Here is a 22,439-nt window from a genome sequence, read left to right on the forward strand (position 1 = left end):
TTGACACCTCTTATAAATGTTTATCCCAAACGGTGATACCACAGATATTCTTACTAATTCACATAAATCTCAGCTGAGGGCTGATTGAGAAACAGGAAAGATTTTGTAGACCTTTCTGCAATTTCTTCCTCTGTTTTTCTTTGAAATTTTTAAACTTGAAGAAAAAATGCTGACCATCCCCACTCTAGTCCTTTTTTGAATTCCACCAAGCATTTCACTTCAGTGTAACTGGTGGCAATGAATTCCACTGGTTCATTATAAATTGATCCAGATCCTCAGCTGGTGTAAATTAGAGCAGCTTTACTGAAATCAATTGAGTTATGCCCATTTACACCAATTGAAGAGCTGGCACTGTCGATGTGTTTGCTTTTTAAAAAGTGTTTCATTTTATCAGTTTCAAAATTTGTTACTTTAACTTTTTAAACAAAACAGTCTTTTTCCACTAATGAAAACGGTTTCTAAGTTCCCTTTCTCCTGGGTCCTAATTACACTATATAATTTACAGCTGAGATTTAGGACTAATCATCATCAGTAATATTTAATTCAAATTTTGATCTTAAGTCATGTAGTAATGAGGAGTGTACAACTCCACGTAGGAGCTCTTGTACTAACCCAGGCAAGAAGTATAATTCTGCAACAAAATGATGTTATTCTCAAGGGCTAAGAATTGATTGGACTAGTGTATGAAATTTAGTGTATGTAAATTAGCCAATCAGCCTAATTTGTTTCTAAGAGTCTACTGCATGCTAGGCACTTAACAATTGAATATGTTACAAATATGTAACAAATGAACATGTTACATCCCTACTGCCATACCGATCATGGAAGCCAGAGGCACAACCCAAAAGATTCACACTAGACCTGGTCAGGAATTTTACGTCTGACTGTTTTTTGATGGAAAATGCCCTTTCAGAATTTCAGTTTTTCAGAGTTTGATCTGCAAAACTGTTAGGTTTTTATTTTTCATCCTAAATTGGAATATTGTATCCAAAACCTCAAAAGTTTCTGTGGGATGAAAATTCTGTTTTCCCTGCCAGTTCTACTTCCAACAAACAGATCTTTATTACAGCCTCTCAGAGATCACTCTGCCTGCACCACGACTGGATCCAGCATGTTACACTTCCCAATGTATGCCATGACTGGGTTTCTTAAAAGCACAGTCCACTACAATGAAGATAGATTAATTCTTCATGTCAAGGACCTACAAAGACAAATTCTGCTGTCCATTACAGCAATGGAGTTACTCCAGATGTACAAAGGAGAGAATGCAACAAAAATAAAGAAGTTATTGTGTGGAGATGCTCAGTATATCTGTTAAGTATCAGAGGAGTAGCTGTGTTAGTCTGGATCTGTAAAAGCAGCAAAGAATCCTGTGGCACCTTATAGACTAACAGATGTTTTGGAGCATGAGCTTTCGTGGGTGAATACCCACTTCGTCAGATGCATGTAGTGGAAATTTCCAGGGGCAGGTATATATATGCAGGCAAGCTAGAGATAAGCTTGCCTGCATATATATATACCTGCCCCTGGAAATTTCCATTATATGCATCTGACGAAGTGGGTATTCACCCACGAAAGCTCATGCTCCAAAACGTCTGTTAGTCTATAAGGTGCCACAGGATTCTCTGCTGCTTTTATAGTATATCTGTTGTTAGTTCCACTGTTTGTTTGATTTTTCTTATTACTGTCTATTTTGTTACCACTTCTTTGAGCAGAGAACAGGCTTCCTATAGCTTTTTTTTTAGCGATGGATAAAACATAAGTGCTACTTAAAAGAAAGTCATAACCTGTTACTTCCCCATCCCTTAATGTGAACCTTTGGACTGAAAATTACAAATATAAATCCAGTCACAACAGGGATCAACATCTTTCTTACCGAGGAGAACAATTGGCACAGATATTTTCCTGTCTAATTTATTTTGTATCATGTGAATCGGCACAGACATCTGTGCTGTGATAGAGAACAGCAATCCAAAGTCTGATTGCAAACAGAGACACATATGCAGCCCAAAAGAGAAACAGATTTTTCATCACAACATATTACTTTTAGGTATCTTTGTCTTGTGGTTATAGTTCTGTTCAGCTGGTGGGTTACCAATGGAATGACCTAGAGCAACATTAAATCTGCAAGCTTTTGTTCCAAACCTGTCTGTTCTTAATATTGTCTTTCAAGATGCCAGTGCCATAGGATAATGGGTAGGATTTGCTAACCTCCTTGGACAGTAGCTCTATATTTTTAGTTCTGGGAAAAAATTATCTTCCCAAACATACTATTTCATTATAATGAATTTAGGACCCAACCTGTGCAACAAGGAGTTCTCAATTTCCATTAGGTCAATGGGAGTTCAAAATGATCCACACTTTTACAAGAGGCTTGAAGATGTGACAATAAACGGGATTTAACTACGTGCTTACACCTAAGCATGTGTTTAAATGCTTTTTCTGAATTGGGGCTCTAAAAAAGCAGCTAAGCTGTGCCAGGGCTCTTACACATCAGTTCATTCTCAAGATATGCCAACTCAATCTCAGTCTGATGTACTCCAGCATTTCTTAATAACACTGCTCCAAAGGATTCCCCTGCAAGGTCAAGTGAGCCATCTCCATAACTGTATACCTGGCCTCCACCTTCCCACGAAATGAAATAATCCTGTGGTCATTCCTCAACTCAGTCTCTCCACATTTAACACTGAGCACTGCCTTCCCATCCTAGATCATTCTGTCTTAAATGGGCGCTGACAGACCAGAGGGGATTCTGTCTTTAAAACCATCCTGAGGAACAACAATTTATTAGTTTGTGCACAATCCACAGGGCTGAGCTGAATTTAAATTCTACTTTAAATTGTGTTATTTAACAACCCCGGTTTGAATAAAAGGGATTTAAGTAGCCTTGATCTCGGGGTGGGCGGGACTATACTTTTTTTTTTAAATACTTTTACAAACTGAATATTTTTTAAAAAAAGTTTAGTTGTAACAGGGCTTTAACTGTCTCACTAGTCACATGCGCTGTTTCCACTCTACTTTATATTAACCAAACAGCCAAGTGTCAGATAAGCCTCAGCTCTTAAGACCTAATTGTCCAAATGTTAACCTGAAGATGAGGAGAGATCAAGGTACTCTCTTTTTAGGGAGAACAGTTACTTTTCCATACAAGCCAAAGCCAAAATCTGGTAGTATAAGAATCCCTTCCCCAGCAGCTGCTGCTGTTGTCTTGTGTGTTTGGAGATGGGCCTGAACCAAATCTAGAACCTCTCTGAAATTTGGGGTGTTTGAAATTCAATCTAGGATCCTGCCTGTATTTTGTAGCTTGAGACTATCTTTACCTCCTTCACGTAACTCTCCCTTTACTCCCAATTCCCATGCCCAAAAGCCTTAGTTCTATGACTGAGGTCCACCACTGAGGGGGCACCACACATAACAGGGAGTAGATCTTTAAGACAGTACATTCAAATGCAGCATTACTCTGAGGTAGATTAAACTGCACTTACATCTCTTTCAGAAGAAAGATGTTCTGACAAAAGTAACCATGGTGTATAACTTGAAGAAGCAAATCAAAAATAGAAAAAGATGTGACTATAGAACAGCAGAAAAAAGTTTGGACTAATCCTTGGCCATCTTAACTGGGGCTTTAAAAAAATTTTTTTTTTAATTAAAGTGAATTTCCTACTTGCAAACTGCAAGCACCTAACCTGGAAAGTCTTTTCATGTCTATTCTTCCTAGTGCTCTTTATAGTACAGAAAGAATATATGAACGTCTGATCTTTAGAAAATGTATGTTCCTTATTCCTGGCCTGAAAATGCATCAAAAGATAGACAGAGGGAATGCTGGGAAACTGTCTGAAAATTACCTTTCTCCCTAAAGCCAATTTCAAATGTCAGATTTTTTTAGGCTGCTGATTGTACCATGGCTCTTCAACAACAACAAAGCATGGTGTTGTTTCTTTACGTTTTCCCAATGTTATTGAAGTGGGTGCTTTTGAGAGCAAAAAATAACAGAATTCTCCCTCAGAGTACGAGCATCCAAGCAATAGATAATCATCCCCAGACAAAAGGGGAGTAAGAAAAGCTGAAAATAATGATGAGGATTTAAATATCTAGTCCCTCTGCTCTTATATAAACTCCTCCAGTTCTAGCTGAACTTTTGCTCTATCGTAGGCCTGGTCTACACTATGCATTTAAACCGATTTTAGCAGCATTAAACCGATTTAACGCTGTACCCATCCACACAACGAGGCCCTTTACATTGATATAAAGGGCTCTTTAAATCGGTTTCTGTACTCCTCCCCAACGAGAGGAGTAGCACTAAAATCGGTATTACCATATCGGATTAGGGTTAGTGTGGCCGCAAATCGACGGTATTGGCCTCCGGGTGGTATCCCACAGTGCTCCACTGTGACCACTCTGGACAGCAATCTGAACTCGGATGCAGTGGCCAGGTAGACAGGAAAAGCCCCGCGAACTTTTGAATTGCATTTCCTGTTTGTCCAGCATGGAGCTCTGACCAGCACGGGTGGCGATGCAGTCCCAAATCCAAAAAGAGCTCCAGCATGGACCGTACGGGAGATACTGGATCTGACCACTGTATGGGGAGAGAAATCTGTTCTATCAGAGCTCCGTTACAGAAGACAAAATGCCAAAGCATTTGAAAAAAATCTCCAGGCTATGATACAGAGTCCACAGCACAGTGTTGCATGACACGCGTAATGCAAAGCCAAAGAATCAAATGGACGCTCATGGAGGGAGTGAGGGAGTACTGAGGATTCCAGCTATCCCACAGTCCCCGCAGTCTCCGAAAATCATTTGCATTCTTGGCTGAGCTCCCAATGCGTGTAGGGTCAAACACATTGTCCGGGGTGGTTCAGGGTCTATCTCGTCAATTTACCCTCCCGCCCCCTCCATGATAGAAAAGGGAAAAAAATCGTTTCTTGACTTTTTTATATGTCATCCTATGTATACTGAATGCTGCTGTAGACACGGTGCTGCAGCAGTAAACAGTAGCATCCTCTCTCCTCCCCTCCCCGGTGGCAGACGGTACAGTGCAGTAGGACTGATAGCCGTCCTCGTCATGAGCCTGTGAGTGCTCCTGGCTGGCCTCAGGTGAGGCTGGCCGGGGGCACCTGGGTAAAAATAGGAATGATTCCCGGTCATTCCCAGTAGATGGTACAGAACGGCTGGTAACCGTCCTCGTCATAGCAACTGGGGGCTGAGCTCCATCAGCCCCCTCTCTTTCATGTGTAAAGAAAAGATTGTGTACTGCCTGGACTATCATAGCAGCGGGATGCTGGGCTCCTCTCCCCCGCATCACTTAATGTCCTGCCTGGACTATCACAGCAGCTGGAGGCTGCCTCCCCGCCATTTTATCTCAGTAACAAGTCAGTGTTTCTTATTCCTGCATTCTTTATTACTTCATCACACAAATGTGGGGGACACTGCCACGGCAGCCCAGAAAGGTTTGGGGAGGAGGGAAGCAATGGGTGGGGTTGCTGCAGGGACACCCCCTAGAATGCCATGCAGCTCATAATTTCCACAGGATCTGACACGGAGCGGTTGTGCTCTCTGGTTCTGTGATACATTGGTTCTCTAGTACACTTGCTTCATATTCTAGACAGGACTGACTCTATTTTTAGATACCATAAAGGAGGGAATGACCCGGGGGGTCATTTCCATTTTTGTCTTTGCACCCCTGGCTGACCTCAGCCAGGGGCACCCATGACAGCAGCAGACGGTACAGAACGACAGATAACCGTCATCTCATTGCCAATTTACAATGGCGCAGCAGACGGTACAGAACGACTGATAACCGTCTCTGCTCTCATGCAAAGGCAAATGAATGCTGCTGTGTAGCGCTGCAGTACTGCCTCTGTCAGCGGCATCCAGTACACATACGGTGACAGTAAAAAAAAGCTGAACAGGCTCCATGGTTGCTGTGCTATGACGTCTGCCAGGGCAATCCAGGGAAAAAGGGTGCGAAATGATTGTCTGTCGTTGCTTTCCCACAGGAAGGAATGACTGACGACATTTACCCAGAACCACCCGCGACAATGATTTTTGCCCCATCAGGCACTGGGAATTCCAAGGGGCGGAGGAGACTGCGGGAACTATGGGATAGCTATGGAATAGGTATGGAATAGCTACCCACAGTGCAACGCTCCAGAAAATGACACTGGCCTCGGACCATGGACGCACACCGCCAAATTAATGTGCTTAGTGTGGCCGCATGCACTTGACTTTATACAATCTGTTTTACAAAACCGGCTTATGTAAAATCGGAATAATCCCGTAGTGTAGACGTACCTGTAGTCTGAAGTGTCTCATCACCTATTCCACTCCGGCCTGTTGGGCCTCAGTTATCTGAAAAACTTTCTTAATAAATTCAGAAAGACTGACTTAAAACAATGCCAATGGCATAACTTGCAGCCCTGTCCTCAGTTCAAACCCTTAAGCTACCATGAATATTGTAGGACACAGGAAGCCTTTATCGGATCTCCCCCCCAACCCCATTTACAATCAAGTCTCCTGGATACTGAACGAAGCCAGAAATGATAAAACTTCCAGCCACCAGAGGAGTTATTTATTGTAATAGTAGTAAAGCTTTAGGCTCTGGGTAACATTTCCCCTATGCTCAAGTTCTGCTCTGTGCAGAAATATGAAATGAAATACGGGACTGTGATGCTCCAAACAAAACTGGTAGCAAAGGATGTACTGAAAATATCTAGATGAAAAATTATCTTTACAAACATGACCATTCACCCTTGTGTTTATAATTATCTGTTTAAGTTTACAGTGATTTTAAATTGTCATATTAGCATGGTCATGTGCGTCCATATGTGTAAACAAGCTCAATTTATTCTGCTTCAGAAACAGTAAAAAAAACTGTATAAATGCACTCGTTTGTTGCCATCAATCCATCTAACAGGTGTGTTTCTTTAGCAGATCAGTTGTCTAGCATGTTTTATCTTCACAGGAGAACAGGTATTTATTATATAATGGGTTCTCTACCAGTGGGCTCCAGTACACCTCTACCCCGCTATAACATGAATTCGGATATAATGTAGTAAAGCAGCGCTCTGGGGGGCGGGGCTGCATGCTCTGGCGGATCAAATCAAGTTCGATATAATGCGCTTTCACCTTTAAAACAGTAAGATTTTTTGGCTTCCGAGGACAGCGTTCTATCGAGGTAGAGGTGTATTTCCTAAAATCAACAGCACTTCTGCTTTCCTCATTCACATTTTAGAAACGGGGCCACACAGAAATCAAAGAGCATTCTCAACTCTTTAATGTTCAACATTTAAAATTCCTCCTTCAGTTTCAAGAGGAGTTGGCATTATTTTTCACTGTATAGAAATGTTGTTTTCTGCTGTTAAACAGCTGTTGTGCATCACCCCAGATGTGGCTACATTTCAGTGGCAGGTGAATTAATCCCTGCTATATGATCTGTAGAGCATTTTGAAATGAATCAACATATAAAGTGCTATGTAAATCATCACGATAAAACTTTTCCTGTATATAGCCCCTTTCATCAGAGGATTTCAAAGTGCTTTCAAAAAGTGAGTCGTATTAGTCACTTTTTACATGAGAACCAAAACATGTATTTAACCATGAGGGCCTGTGTTTCCACTTGTTATTCTGAACCTCCTTTTTAATTCCTTCTCCTTCAAGAAGTCTTTCTGCCCTGTCGCTACCATACCTGTGTGCACCAGCTTACCTTTCATCAGGAGGCCAGTGTAAATAGTACATTCCAAGGCTATTATTGGGGGTGTGCTGATTAGATTGATCTATGTAGGTTATGTATTTAGTCCCCTCTTCCAACTACCCAGGGCCGGTGCTTGCATTTAGGCAGCTTAGGCAATCGCCTAGGGCGCCAGCATTATTAGGGGGCGGCAGGTGGCTCCGGTGGAGCTGCCGCAGTGGTGCCTGCGGAGGGTCCGCTGGTCCGCTGCTCCAGTGGAGCTGCCGCAGTCGTGCCTCCGGAAGGTCGGCTGCTTGCGCAGCTGCAGTGGACCTCCTGCAGGCACGACTGTGGTAGCTCCACCGGAGCTGCGGGAGCAGCCGACTGTCCGCAGGCAGTACTGCGGAGCCGGGGGACCAGTGCGCGGGGAGGCGAAATGACCTTGCGCCTAGGGCACTCAAACCCCTAGCGTCGGTCCTGCAACTACCACAGTTATACATCCAGCCCAGCCCTGGAGAACTCCAGATCAGTCTTGAGTTCTTACCCTAGATCTCCACTCAAGCAGCACCTTCACCACTTCTGCACATGGCAATTGGAAATCAATGGCCTCAACCTAACAATGGCCCGTTTTCATTTAATGTGACCTCCAGTTGAATTTTATTGTCATTCAACTCTAGCAAAACAACTTCAAATCGATTGCATAGTTCCACCTGACTGACTCCTGTTGTCTCTACAACCCATTTTTGGCATTTTAATTCCGCTCTGCTGTTCATTGTTTAGCATCTTCATTCTCTTGAAGATCAAACCTACCTGGTGCTGAAAAGGGAGATGTGTTTTCATGCTCATTCTCCTCCTCTTGATTTTCCACAATGATGTTCCCATTTTCAATATTTTCATGTTTCCCATTTTGAAGTGTTTTGCTTGTGCCATTGGCAGAGTGGATCAGTCGCTGACGCTGCACAGGAACACAGACCAAAAAACCAAAGTAATCTTTGAAAAACGCTTAGCTTTGCTAATCTTGCTCACCTGGTCAGTTCTGTTCTTTCAAACCCTACCACTTTGGAGACCCTGATCAAATTTTCAAATGAATCCTATTTTAGCACAGAGTAATGGCTCATTTGGAAACATTTCTCACCTATGTCTTCAGGCCTCAAGCCAGGAGCTGGGCTCATACCCAGTGGTGATGCTGCAGTGCTGTACTCCCGGGACTGCTGCACTATCAGTGGTGCTGTCCTTCAGATGAAACATTAACTGAGGTCACTTCTGCCCTGCTCCAGTTCCTTCCCCACTCAGTTCCCCCAGGTAGAATTTAAAGATCCCCTCAGGTAGAATTTAAAGATCCTGTGACACTTTTCAAAAGGGTGAGGATTAGCCCTGCAGCATCCCTGGTCTAATTAAACATGAGGGTTTTTCATTGCTTTTGTGGAGCACATGTTGCTGTGCTCACTGCACTACAGTAGCTACAATGGTTGCTATTCAAAATAAATATTCACCATATAATGAGTGCTGGGACACTGCACTAATTTCATACATTTCAGAAAGGCATGAGCTGTGCTATCTTAGTTGGAATGCTGCAATAACTATTGGCAAGTGCTGTCTTTTTTAATGGCAGCTGCTCCAACTCACTTGAAAGTGCTTTACAGTACCTTGAACATGAAAGGTGCTGCCAGCATGTGAAACAATTTTAAGCCTAGTGTAACTGAAAAGGGAATTGAAAGTAGAGAGAACTCAAATCCACAATATGTTGCCAAACTTTGGTGGTTTGCATACAGTGGAACCCACGTCTGGTTTGGGGTTTAGTTTTGCAAACTAAAAATACCAGCTTTCTGGCCATTTCACTACTCAAAAATACTTTCTTATGGCTCAGCTAATTGGCTGGAAAGCAACCCAGCTGCTGCTTAGTGGTTTAGCTGAACTTCTCCCACTCCTTATACTGCACCACAGAGCTCACTTTCTTAAAACATACTTGTGTACGGTTGTTAGTTGGATCTCCCCCACTCCAAACATGCAGAATTTCTGCTAAACTGCCATGGACTGTTCACAGTGTGCTATAGTTCTGGGAGCTGTGTTATCTCCTCTACGTTATCGGAACTTGCAAGAATCTATTTTTCCTATACTTGTAAATCCCAAAATAAAAGCCCTTCACTTGGACTTCATGTTACTCAGAAACAAAGGATGAAATCCTAGCTCCACTGAAGTCAATGGGGTTTTGCCATGGACTTCATTTAAGCTCAGGACCTTGTTGTTTGACCATTCTCAGGACTTTTGCTGCAGGGTTATGTGGAAGACAAGCTATTGCAGTGACAACATGTTCACTGAGGGCTAATCTGAGCCTGTCTGAAGAAAACATCCCTTGTGAAAAGTTTGATCAGCTTTCTCCTTTGTTATATATAACTCAGGACTATAAAGGTTAAATGCATTAGGCAAATGTCTGATGTGATTTGAAGCTCAACTACTAAAACAACTAATAAGGCCCTATGGTTGATTTATCTCTGTTATCTTCCCTCAGTTCACTACTCTTATAAGTGCTCAAATGCAGTTCAAGTGGCTAAAGGAAAAAAATTCTAGCAAGAGGAGCTTCTTAATCTTTATTCCCCTTGCACCTTCCAGGGTCCTCCTTCCATAGTGACCTACCCTTCAGTGACAAGGGCTTAGTATGACGCCTATCATCCTGTCCTAGGCACCAATCAGTATAGTCACTAGAAAGTGACTTAAGTCTCTGCTGTCCTAGGAGCTGAGCTGGAGAGTCAACCTGTGATTCCAATGCCAAAAGCATCTCTATAAAAGATCACTGAGTGGGAAAGTGGTCCTTTGGCAAACCCCCTTCAAAGCACTCATTTGTTATTCTCTTAGTGACCTTACCTCGTTAATAATGAGCCTGCTTGCCATCCGCAGCCTGGTTCTGGGTCCAAATTTATTTGTAATCATTATTCGTAAGCCAGCTTCAGGGAAGCGGAATTTCGGAGGACTGGAGCAGATGATCTCATCCACCATCACCACCGGGTTTTTGCCATATTGCTGCTTTCCCTTCACTAGTGATCACAATGCCAAGAGTTAATTGGGAAATTCATTTCACCAGGCGTTCCTTTGCCGAGAGTTGCCTCATTGTGACTCATGCAAGGGATCACATTTACCTGAGTTCTTGAATTTGCTAGCAACAATCCCACAGTGTTTCTTGAGCCTCACAAATTTGATCATCATTGGCTCTCCCTCTCTACCTGATTCAGATCATGTATTGAAGGAGGTTTTCACTATCTTGAGTGGAAATAGGTTGGTATGGTTCTCATCAAGCCATTCATACTGGGCCACCATTTTTCTTTGTTTGCAGACCATCACCATTCATCATGGGTTAGCAAGCATTTCACAGATCACGCACAACTGAAAGAGCATATACAGCTCTTTGAAAACTGTAATGCTATCCAGTTTGTTTAAGGTGCTTAGCAGCTGTGCAGCCCGTGGTCTTTTCTAGAGCTCTGTCAGGGTCCCTTAGTGTTGGGTTCCCAGTCCCTGCAGAACCTCACTTTAATTGAATAGAATATTAACAATATCTTTAACAATATGGGATTTCAAACCGTCCACATTTAACACAATTACTCCTGGATAATTGTTACAATTGATCCTTTAATACAAAAGAACATTAAAATTATACAAAGGTCGGAGTTGTGGTAAGGTATTACAATAATAAAAGGCACTATATTACACTAGGAATCAATACAAGTGTAATCAAAGACTTCTTAAACTTCACAAATCCATGCCAATATTTCCATAAATGCTACAAACTACACACAGCAAGCACAGCAAGGCTCAGCAGACAGGAGACATACCCATGTGCAGTTAGAAAATAGGGCAAGAAGTATGGATGTGATTGAAATAAAAAATTATCCCCTGAGTGTGGGGGGCAGAGAGAAAACAGCATTCTTTACTGCTTGGGTTATTGCCCCTTTTTTTTTGGATAGCAGGTTACTTACATTAAGAGGAGCGGAATTTAGGAGGCAAAAGTGAAAGACAGTCATTAGTGCATAGTTTCAGTCAGGAAGCAAAGGAAATCTGGGAAAACATTCAACTCAAATGAAGGACTTAGAATTGATCTGTCATGTAAATGTATAGAAAGCTACAGTTACTGAGCCTACATCTGTTATTCACTCCAGTGATCAAATATTTTTGTTTTTTTAGGATGAGGTCAGTTTCAATATACATGTGCAAACTACATCATCTATTGAAGCTTTGCAGCTTGTAGCATCTTCTAACACATACGTTTTGGGATCTGAGAACAGATCCTCTCATTAACATCCACCCCCAAAAAACTCCTGGATAAGATTGTAAATCTGCAATACACCCTTTTACCCTCCTGTGCTTGAGTCTCTTGGTACTGGAGGAGGCAGAACTTCACAAGACACTGTTTTGTGTTTCATTAAAATGAGGCTTTCGGTGAGGGCATGGTGCTCACATGAAGCACATAAAGATATCTTAAAGTTTCAAAAGAAAACATGTTCTATCCAGAGCATCAGTTAAGTAGTTTTGGCCTTGCAATTTAATCTACAGTGAAGGATGAAACTAGGAATAATTTTGTACTGGGTGAAGGTAAAGCAGCAATTATCCTCAGACTCCCAATATCTTCATCCAAATTTAATGGGATATTGCAGTGGATGCAAAATAAGGAGCAGTGCTCTTCTGAAGGCTCTCTAGGAAGCAATTGCACTGAGGCTATTTTTCCTGTGAAGCAGTATATAGCCAAGATAGCCTGAACACTTGCAGCTGTGATCTGACTCTCATTTAAAGAAGACTCAATCATAGCAGCCTAACATTTGCTTTAGTCGAGAAAAAAAAATGTTTGACAACAATCCTGGTAAAGAAGAAAGCCCTGACACTTTGATTTAACACAGTCTTGCTAGACAAGCAACTCTCAAGTGAGTTTCTCCAGTGAAATCTCCAAAGCACTCCTTGATCATGCAACTTGTCAGTGAAAACAACACGGAAGTACTGCAGTCACAATGGAACTAATTCTAGAAGCACTAATGAGATTGTGGCAAAACATGCTCAGGTCAGAATAGGGTAACCTTATTTTCCCGAAGACCTCTACTGCCTGCCTGCATGGGATTGGCCTGGCCTAAGCCACTCTCCCGATCCCTTCCTCCCTTCTGCTCAGGGCTGGCATTGCTGCTCTTCCACCTCCACCCGCATGTTCCTCCATGCCCCACTAGGAAGTGCAACACACTTTTTTTTGGCAAAACTGGGCATTTGTCCAGTTTTCTCTTGCCAGCTGATGATCAGTTGGCAAGAGAAAACGGGACAAATGCCTGGTGTTGCCAAAAAAATTGGGATGGCTGGGACAGGGCTTAAAAAAGTGATTGTCACGGCCAAAACGAGACATATGGTCACCCTAGGTCAGAAGGACCTTTGATGAATTACAGGGTAAAAACCTCACCATCGAGGTACAGTGCACAGATTATGGGTGTATGAATTACTGCAGCCCGAAGGCTAACACAGCACATTTATTCTGCCTGTTTTTCTTTTCAATCTGATTCCATCTGTTTCTGGAGACACACGGCCCAGCTTCACATAGTTCAGATGGGTCCCATTTCACAAATGGCATAAGTGTTTTTTACAAATAAAGGAAAAGCATTTTCTGCAACTCCTTTGTACATCCTGCAAGGGGAATATCCTCCAGCCATGGTATTTTCTTTTCAGAAATAGGCAAACTTTCTGTTCATCACTCAGGGTCTGATGTAAAGTCTACTAGAATCAGTGGAAAGCCACTCATTGACTTCAACAGGCCACTCATTGACTTTAAGCCCTGTGGAATCTAATCTGTATTCAGTACAGACTCACACAACACACTCTTAGCAAGAGTTTTCTGTTACCAGGGAGGAATCAAACCCATGCCATTTTAAAATGGGAGCATTATTAACAGGAGTACAAATCTTTTGCCTTCACTTCTGCGTATAGAACTCGTCCTTGAAATTGAATTTTTCTCAGGGTGAAAAGCTCTCTGTATGAAAATCCAGTAATGGAACCTTTTATGTTTCACCAGTAGAAGCTCTTGAAAGTAATAAAATGTATGATCATCAAAGGCAGCTGTACAATATGTGAACCTCCCTTTTATCTGCACCTACAGTAATAGAATTCCCATCACCAGTATGAAGAAAGCACCTAACTGAGAGCAGCTGTTCTTTGTTAGAAAATAATCAGACTTGGTATGCACGGGCAGGAGCAGATTAAGGTCAGATCCAGCCCATTGAACTCTGGGGTGATATAGCAGTGGATTCTGAAACTTGCTTGCCACAGGTAGGAGGCAAGGCAGCAGGCCAGCTGATGGCAGCCTCCCCACACCCACTCCCACACACACACCTGAAGACTGCTGGCAGTACCTGAGGAAGATGGAGTTCAACTCAGGAGGAAGCTGGCCAAGAGCAGGCCAAGGCAGAGGCAATGCAAGGTCATGGCACATTCTTGCCCAAGAGTAATGAGGTGCAGCAGGCAGCCATGTGACTGTCTTTAGGAGAAGGATCTTTTTGCCTGATGCACAAAGTTGTGAGGCAACTTGGATGAAGCACCTCTCCCACTAACCATCACAGTTCCTTCTCTATCCCCTCATCTTTATCCCATCCATGTTTTCTCTTCCTCTCTCAAACTAGGCAGGTCCCCTTACTTCCCTTTGTTCACTGTCCCCATGGTAATGCTCATTCCCACACTACCCCACCTCTGATTTCTACAGGTGGTTTGGTCCCTCCCATGTGGTCTCAGATTGTGGTAAGAGGGGTAGACTGCGGCTGGGGATGAGGAAGGGGAGGAGCATCAGATATGGGGAGGGGGTTGGCCTCAGATTTCAAGACAGCAGAAAAGTTAACAGAGAAGAAATCTGTTGTGGGGAAAGTTTGAAGGGAATGAAATTTAGGTGGATCTAAGCTATTCTTAGCCTCCTTATGTAATGCCTCTGAGAAACTCAAAGCACTTTACAGACATTAATTAGTCCTCACAACATGCCCATGAGGCAGATAGGGGTAAGTAACTATTCAATATTATTAGCCCCAATTTACACAGTGGCTAGAGAAATTGAAATTTAAAAAACATATATGACTTAGGTGAAGTCACACAGCAAGATGGCATCCACGCCAGAAACAGAACTCAGGTGTTTCAACTCCTAGGCCTGCATTCTAACTATCTCCCTGGTGGAGCAGATCAACCTCAACATCCCTTGAAAGAACTCTGACCAATTAAGTGATATGCAGCACTTCCAGTTTTTTGTCATATAGGAAGATTATTCTCTAATCCTGAGGAAGATTATTCTCTAATCCTGAGGAAATCTCCCATGCATCCAAGAAAGAATGGATAGTTCACTATGCAATAGCCCTTCTGTTACCTGAAGATCCAACATAAAGAAGGATCATAATACTTGCTACAAAGTGATTTTCTCTTAATCATGCCATGGTTTCATATAAGAAATGGGTTAATTTATTTGATTATTAATATTTATACTAGAATAGTGCCTATGACCCCAACTGAGACTGAGGCCACATTATATTAGGCACAGTAGAGTATTGTAAAAGACAATGCCTACTCTGGACAGCTCCTAATCTAAATACACAAGGTAGAAAGGGGAGGGGGCATATTCATACTGCAAGTATGTGGTGAGGTGGATTGACCCAAAATGCATTGGGTGAACAGAGCCTTAGCCCACCTCTCTTATACCACTAGCCACCCTTTCCAAATGCTGCCCACATTTCAAGAAGATGCAGCTTCCAGATACTTGAAGTTGCTAGCAAATAATGAAGCAGCAAGACCTGACTAGCCAGGAAGGACTCAAGGAGTGAGAGGGGCTGAGCCAGGCAGCAAGGATTGGTTCTGAAGACAGGAGGGGATATAAACCCCAGACAGAAGGAAATGCAGAAGCGCTGAAAGATTCAAGAAGAACAAACGTGCTGACTCTCTCATGCTCTAGTGGCAGCAGGAAACCATCTTCCCTATGTGACTGCCAAAACCCCGCCCTCTCCCACACACACTTTCCACATCTGTTTAGGAACAGACCTTGCCATCCTAGTACTCAAACTCAACCTCACATTAGGATGGTTCCTTTTGCCACCCTAGCCATCGCACCCCAATGCAGGTGTCACCGACTGCCTGGAACTTAAATATTAAAGTGAAAATTATCTTCTGCATACACAGCAAAGAAAATATTTCATTTATGGTTTTGTAACTCATTTGCCTATTGCTGAACCAGAGAGTAGAAGACAGCAATGCTGCAGGTGTGCAAAGTAGCATGTTTCCATCACCTCTAGAAGGAAGTATGATTCTCAAAGGCTTGGCTGCACTGAATTTGTCAACTTAGTCTAACAAATAAGTCATTGTCCTTCTTGCTTAAGGTTGAATAGTATCACTGTTTTGATTACCATTGGAAAAAAACCCACCCACAATGTATGTCAACTCTTTGTCCAACTCCTGTCTGCTCAGCCTTACCTTTCCATAGCAATGGCATGGATGGGTCATCACAGCTTATGTCATAACATTTATTACCATCTTCCAGCTCATTGCTGACTGTGTTGCCATTCCCAACATTCATGCTTTTGATGGTGAACAACTTTTGCATCTTCACATTGTACCTGAAAGTGCAAAAAGATGGGTCTGAGAATGCTGGATTGTTGGAATACTTCTCCAAACTCCCAGGCTGATACAGTGTAACCCAGCCCACAAGGATTATTTTGTGACAACCTACATTACGCTAGGAAAAGCCAGAGAGTATCAAACTCAGTACTGCAGGAATGACTTAGCTTTGCCCACCTGAGGGCTATTTTGGCAACCTGACAGAAGAACAAAGACTGCACCTAGCTTGCAGGCTTCAGAAAGCAGTTTTAATTCAGAAATACATTCCATAGAGGACATTTAGCTCAAGGTGAAGCATTGCATGCTGGATGTGAAGCCTCAGAAATCTTCGTCTCTCTATCAAAGAGCATGAGTGCAGCAGCATACAGAATAGCATTTGGTCCCCAGGACAAGCTTTGGACATGCTCAAACCACATCAAGGGATCTTGAAGCACATCCTCTGTATACTGAGAAGTTTCAGTATATACAAGGGGCTCTTCTGTCTCTTAAGAATTTAGTTTGCTCCACCTCATAGGATATAAACTTTATAAGATTTCTAAAATGTACTGTAAATATACAAGCAATTACATTTAAATGAATGTCATTGAAATCTATGTCAGACACAGATGCCACATTGAATATAGTCCTTCATTTTAATAAGGGTTTTGCATTAACCTCTTCACGTTCTGCAGGCTGTAACAGAACCATTACACAGCAACTATTTTTATGACATCAGTCCTGAGCTGCTCTTCTCCTTCCTTAAACGATTACCTTCTTATCTCTGAACTCTTATGAGCAGCTTTCTGATTTAAATGCCACCATTGAGGAAGTCATTTAAAATATTTATTTCACATTATAATGCATGTTATCACCCTTTTGACAGAACTGAGAGGGAAGGATTTCTGTTGCAGTGAAAACTGCCAAGCAGCGAGGACTTTATTTCCTGGGGAAAGAGGAGAATAAAACCATAATCAGGCTCTGCATTGCCAATGTGTTGCTCCAATGCAATATCTTTGGGGGTTGGATTTGTGGGCTACGAGTCTGTCTACACTGCAGTTGGGAAGTGTGACTGCAGCATGTGTAGACATACCTGAGTTAGATTTAATCTGGCTAGTGTAACAGTAAAGACAATGAGGCAGCTGCTCAACTATCTGGGGTCCCAGGTGGGCAGGACTGGCCTGTACTGCCATGATTTCACTGCTATTGTTACTTGAGCTAGCTATGATCTAGCTAGATGAAGGCTAGCTTGGGTATGTCTACATGTGCTCCAATCACACCTCCTGATGGGAGTGTAAATATACCCAAAGACATACTCACTATGCAATGGCCTTTTCACCAATGCTGTGCACCAGCATACAAGAGCTCAAGATGTGATTCTCAGGAGGATTCTCTCACCCTGTGGACTGACAGGGGTAGCACTGTGGGGACAGCTGGCTAAGCCCCACCATGAGAAAGAATCCACCCTGTGGTGACCCTTCTGGTTGACCTAGTAGTGGTGCTGACGGGCTCAGGAAGGCCCTAGTGTTGAAGGGGAAGTTGAGGTCACACAGGAGATGGTTTTGGTGGGCACAAGATAGGAGTAAATGGGAGGGCAAGAGACAAAAAGGGGGTACTGACTTCTCTATCTCTTCAGCTAAGCAGACTATACCTCGTCTCCTCCCAGGGAGGGATGATTCATAGACTGAGGAGGAGCGAGAAGTGAGGGTGAAAGATAAGGATAAGGGCATCAATACATGACAGGTCTATCAGGGAATGTTCTTGTGGTGAATCCATGCTCAGCTGGCTGCCTGGAGGCTCTTTCACATGGTCAGTCCACAGAGGTTACAAAAACCAGGAAAAACTGCTGGCGTTTGTAAAACTAACGGATGCTTGGACAGGGATCTAAAACAGGAACGTTTCCAATTTGCAATGACCCACAGTTACTGGTGGTGGTAAAACTGAGAGAGCAAGAGCAGTGCTCCAGAAAAACCTTCTAAAAATACATGTGTGCCCTGTTTTACTCATAACCTCCATGCTACTTTACAGTCATGGAGCTAGAGAATCCATTTTTGACCTTTCTCCTCAGCCACCTCTTAGGCCTATTGTGCCCTATTATACAACAAAATATAAACATCCAAAGATTTGCTGCTATCTGCAGTACATACTCCAAGAGTGTGTTGATCTAGCACAAAAGTGGGGGAAGGAAGACAGGGAAATGAGATTGTCGGAATTCTCCTCAGCTGGAGATCAGAGCATGATGCAATTCCAGAGAAACAATTGCCAAATTACAATTAAAGAGCACAGAGAGGGGAGAAGCACTTACTTCATGATAAGTATGTAGAAGAAATACATAATGATGAGTATAAGGCTTTCCCACCTCAAAGAGAGAAAAGGAAAGGAGAGGAATTAGTAGGGTCATGCATGCTGCTGTAATCTTATGGTATTTTCAGTAGGAATGTGCCATGGGTAGCAGTATGGGAAGTGTCCTCTGCCTTTGTGTGCACTGAATTCCCAGTGGTAACAATAGAGGGAGTTTCAAGGGCCCAGAAGAAGCAAACTCCTTCGGGTTTTGAACAACACACATATTATGTATATTTCACTTCAACATTTTAGAACTGTGCTAGAGCTATGGAAGACAGAACTGCACCATTCCAGAAGCAGTGACCAGAGCCATTCTACCAGCAGAGCTCATCACGGACTCTGGAGCAGCTCTTATGCCTTCTTTCAGGAGATGCAGCTTGTTCTCCCGCAGATCCAGGGTTGGCTTCTCACCTGGGGTGGGGAGGGTAGTGGGAGAGGGGAGGGCCTATGGTGTGCGGTACCACAGGAAGTGCTAATACTTCTCTATAGCTCCATCTCAAAGAGCACTGCAACAGGATTTTGGCTGCCCTGGGTGTAGGTGTGTAAGGGGATGAAAGTGCTTCCTGCACCCCAGGCCACACCCTGTGTACTCAGGCAGGATGTTAATGTTTTCTGGTTATTAAATTTTCCTTTAGTTTTCATTATTTATCATACAAAAAAAGAACTAATTAAAGACAGAAAGCGGTATCTCCCCTGGGACAAATTCAGCGCTCACTCACACCCTATTGGCCTCACTGCCATTGCACAGGATGTAAGCACTGAATTTGGCAAAACTGTGATTGTAGATACTGAACAGTGACATGGAGAACACACTAATTTGAGAAATTAACAACACAACTTACCATACTATTTGCTCATCATATATGAACTGGAAGAAAAAGAAAAAAAACAAATTGACCATTTCTCCATTCCCACTAAAAACTGGTCAGCTGAACTATACAGTAGGTGAAAAATCTTCACAGAGGAGTATATATTTATTTGCTATACTATCATTTCCAACCTGAAGCTACTGGAGCTTTCTCCTTCCCACTCTTCCCATCCCAAACCTTCTACTATACCTGCTGTCAACCCTGCAACACCAACCCTACAACCAAGATTTGGGCCTTTCTTAGAGGCTACTATTAAAGTCACTCAGCTAAATGGTGCATGAGAGATACACAAACACACAATGCATATGTTTGAGAGTGAGCAACCATGTGTCTGGAAGACAGGTAGGGGGCTCATACAAGAGTGTGGTCTATTTTCCAAGATCAAAGGCATCAAGTCCTTTCAAAATTTGCTCCAGAATTGCTTCTCCAGCCATGCAGTCACCCAGCTGGGCCATCAGAACAGCAGGTGATCCCAATTTAACTCCATTTTATGACACCCCTTTGGTTGAATGGGCCATTGCTGTTCTATTTTTATTATGAATAAAATAAATTAAGATGAATCTCCCCCTCCCTGCCACCAAATACTTAAATATAGAAATGTCAGCGTTGCTACACTGCTTTGGAAAAATATAATGGTCATTTCAGCTATGCCCAAACTTTGCCTACTAAACTCTGCCTGTATTGACATTTTATTTGTGGGACAAGCCTAACATGTACTAGAAGCTGCAGATAACAGCCACCCTGCCTCTTTAATATGGTGTGCACTTTCTAAATCCCAGCATGCTCCAAGAGAAGTTACTTGGATCAGAATGGAACACTGCAAGCTGGGACCTGTAGTTTCTGCAAGGCAGTGCTTAATTTGTAATGAAAGAGGTGCCAGGGCTCAAGCATTTTTTTTGCTTTTATAACTGACGTGGCAAGCCCAGAGGTGCCAGGACTATGAATTGCCAAGCCTAGAGGTGCCAGGGCTCACCCTGGCTCTGAGGTATAGCAGTGGTCTGTTTTGCAGGGTTTTATGGGCTGCCTTTGGCTATTTGAACATGCCGGCCTTATTCCAAAGGGCTGTATGAAGTTCTTCTATTTGAGCCCTCACTCGCCCTAGTGTACCCTTATTCCTGTGAGTTACTGATGTCAGTGGGACTTCTTATTTGAGTGATCACTTAGCAGCGCAAACAAAGGCTTCACAGTCTTGCCATTTGGAATTAAACCCTGAAACATATTAAATGTTAAGAGGGACACTTACAATGATAAGAAGGATCACAGAAAACGTGTAGTACACGGAGTCCCTAAACACAGACCACCAGGTGAGACGAACCACCTGAAAAGAAGCACAGTTTTAGCTGACAAACAACAGTGATTTCAAAAGTTTGTAAGTAAAACTAAGAGCTTGATCTTAAATATTTAGCTGCATGAGTAACTTTACTCATATGAGTAATCCCTCTAAAGCCAATGGGGATATAATAGGGATACATTAAAATTTACATGCCTACGTGTTTGGAAGATTAGGCCCTAAAATGTATCTATAATTACCACCATTAATAAAAACCTTATAAATGCCTCCCTTAAGGAAATGTATTTCTTACTAATGGTATTTTCATTGCTTGTGGTTTTAAGTGAACAAGAAGCAAAGCACAACTTGCTGCAGATCTGAAAATTAACAATTCCCTCTTAATTTTATTTTGGAGGTATAACAGATTTAATATAAAAACTGTGATATTCATGAATGCATCCTACAGAGAAGGGTGATCAAATGCTTTAGGGTGTAAATAACTCACCACAGGAGTCAGGAAGGATTTTTTTCCCTCCCCACTTATACTGATTGTAACAGGGTGCTGGCCTAAGAGGCACTGAACCAACCCCCGTTAGCTCAGAACCTGCTAGCGCAGCTCCCATACAGGGGAACTGATTGGAGCTGGCAGGGTGTGACTCATTCAAGGAGCCTAAGAGTAATCACCTGTGAGCCTGCTGGGGAGAAGGCCTATAAAGCTGGCAGGCAGGCAGGAAGTGGAGGAGGGGAAGAATAGGAAGAGTAAGGAACTGCTGCTCCCAGCTAGCAATAGAAACTAGTTATTCCTTGAGTGGCTACTACCTCCTATTGAATTGTACAGAGTTGTATGTAGATGGTGGTGGGAACAAACACAGGGGAATAAAAGGACACTGGGTTTTGCAAAGTAGGAGCTCTCTGGCTGATTTGTACCGTGAGTGATAACGTGCATGTCTACATGTGGGGGCTTGTCCGGGATCCTTAAGCCAGTGAATACGGTTGGTGGCCCGGCAATGGAGGAGACCCTGAAATGGCTCATAGAGCAGCAAAAGCAGACCCAGCAGGCCCTGCAGGCTTTCCAGCAGGCCCTCCAAGTGGAGAGACAGGCTGCTTTGGCCTGGCAGGCAGAGCAACAGGAAAACCTGCAGGATTTCATCTGCGAGCAGAGCAACGTCCAGGGGCAACTCCTGCAATCGCTGGTGAGTCCTGGAACATGGGAGGGCACCTGACTGCCGGGCTGGGGACTCTATAAAATGAGCCCGACGGATGACCTGGATGCCTTCCTAGGGACTTTTGAGAGGGTAGCCACGGGGGCCGGAGGGGACAGGACAACCAGGGCCCTCTGGCTTTCCCCTTATTTGACAGGCAAGACTCAAGCTGCCAATATGGCCTTGGGGGAGGAACATGCCCAGAATTATGAGGCCATGACAGCCACAATATTGGACCGGGCAGGCCTGTCGGCGGAGCAGTACAGGCAAAAGCTCTGGTCAGCCCAGTGGACATCTGCTGTTTGACCGTGGGCATTTATGCAGCAGTTAAGGGACTGGGCCACATGCTGGCTGAGGCCAGATATGCGGACCCTGGAGGAGGTAATGGACTCCTTGATACTTGAGCAGTTTTTGCAAAGTCTCCCGGAGATGGTGCGGACGTGAGTGAGAAGGCACTAGCCAGGCACTGTCGAAGATGCAGTCAGGGTGACCGAAGCATATATAGAGCTGGGAGG

The 22,439-nt window shown here is 43.2% G+C and overlaps 1 protein-coding gene across 2 annotated transcripts in view; it reads right to left on the reverse strand.

Annotated features, from left to right (window-relative positions):
• The window catches only part of SLC24A4 (solute carrier family 24 member 4), a 157,534-nt gene that overhangs the window by 19,802 nt on the left and 115,293 nt on the right, over nt 1–22,439 (reverse strand). Inside the window, exons 7-12 of one of the 2 annotated variants that reach the window (XM_030558890.1) lie at nt 20,696–20,770; nt 19,426–19,451; nt 18,546–18,599; nt 16,178–16,263; nt 10,529–10,698; nt 8,477–8,621 (exon numbers count right to left, since the gene is read on the reverse strand). In XM_030558890.1, coding sequence (XP_030414750.1) covers nt 8,477–8,621; nt 10,529–10,698; nt 16,178–16,263; nt 18,546–18,599; nt 19,426–19,451; nt 20,696–20,770 — 556 coding nt within the window. Of the gene's footprint in view, nt 1–8,476; nt 8,622–10,528; nt 10,699–16,120; nt 16,264–18,545; nt 18,600–19,425; nt 19,452–20,695; nt 20,771–22,439 lie in introns of both variants that reach the window. The other variant, XM_030558888.1, reaches the window with a different exon arrangement.

The sequence above is a fragment of the Gopherus evgoodei genome, chromosome 4 (assembly GCF_007399415.2).
Source record: "Gopherus evgoodei ecotype Sinaloan lineage chromosome 4, rGopEvg1_v1.p, whole genome shotgun sequence".
In the NCBI taxonomy this organism is placed as follows: domain Eukaryota; kingdom Metazoa; phylum Chordata; order Testudines; family Testudinidae; genus Gopherus; species Gopherus evgoodei.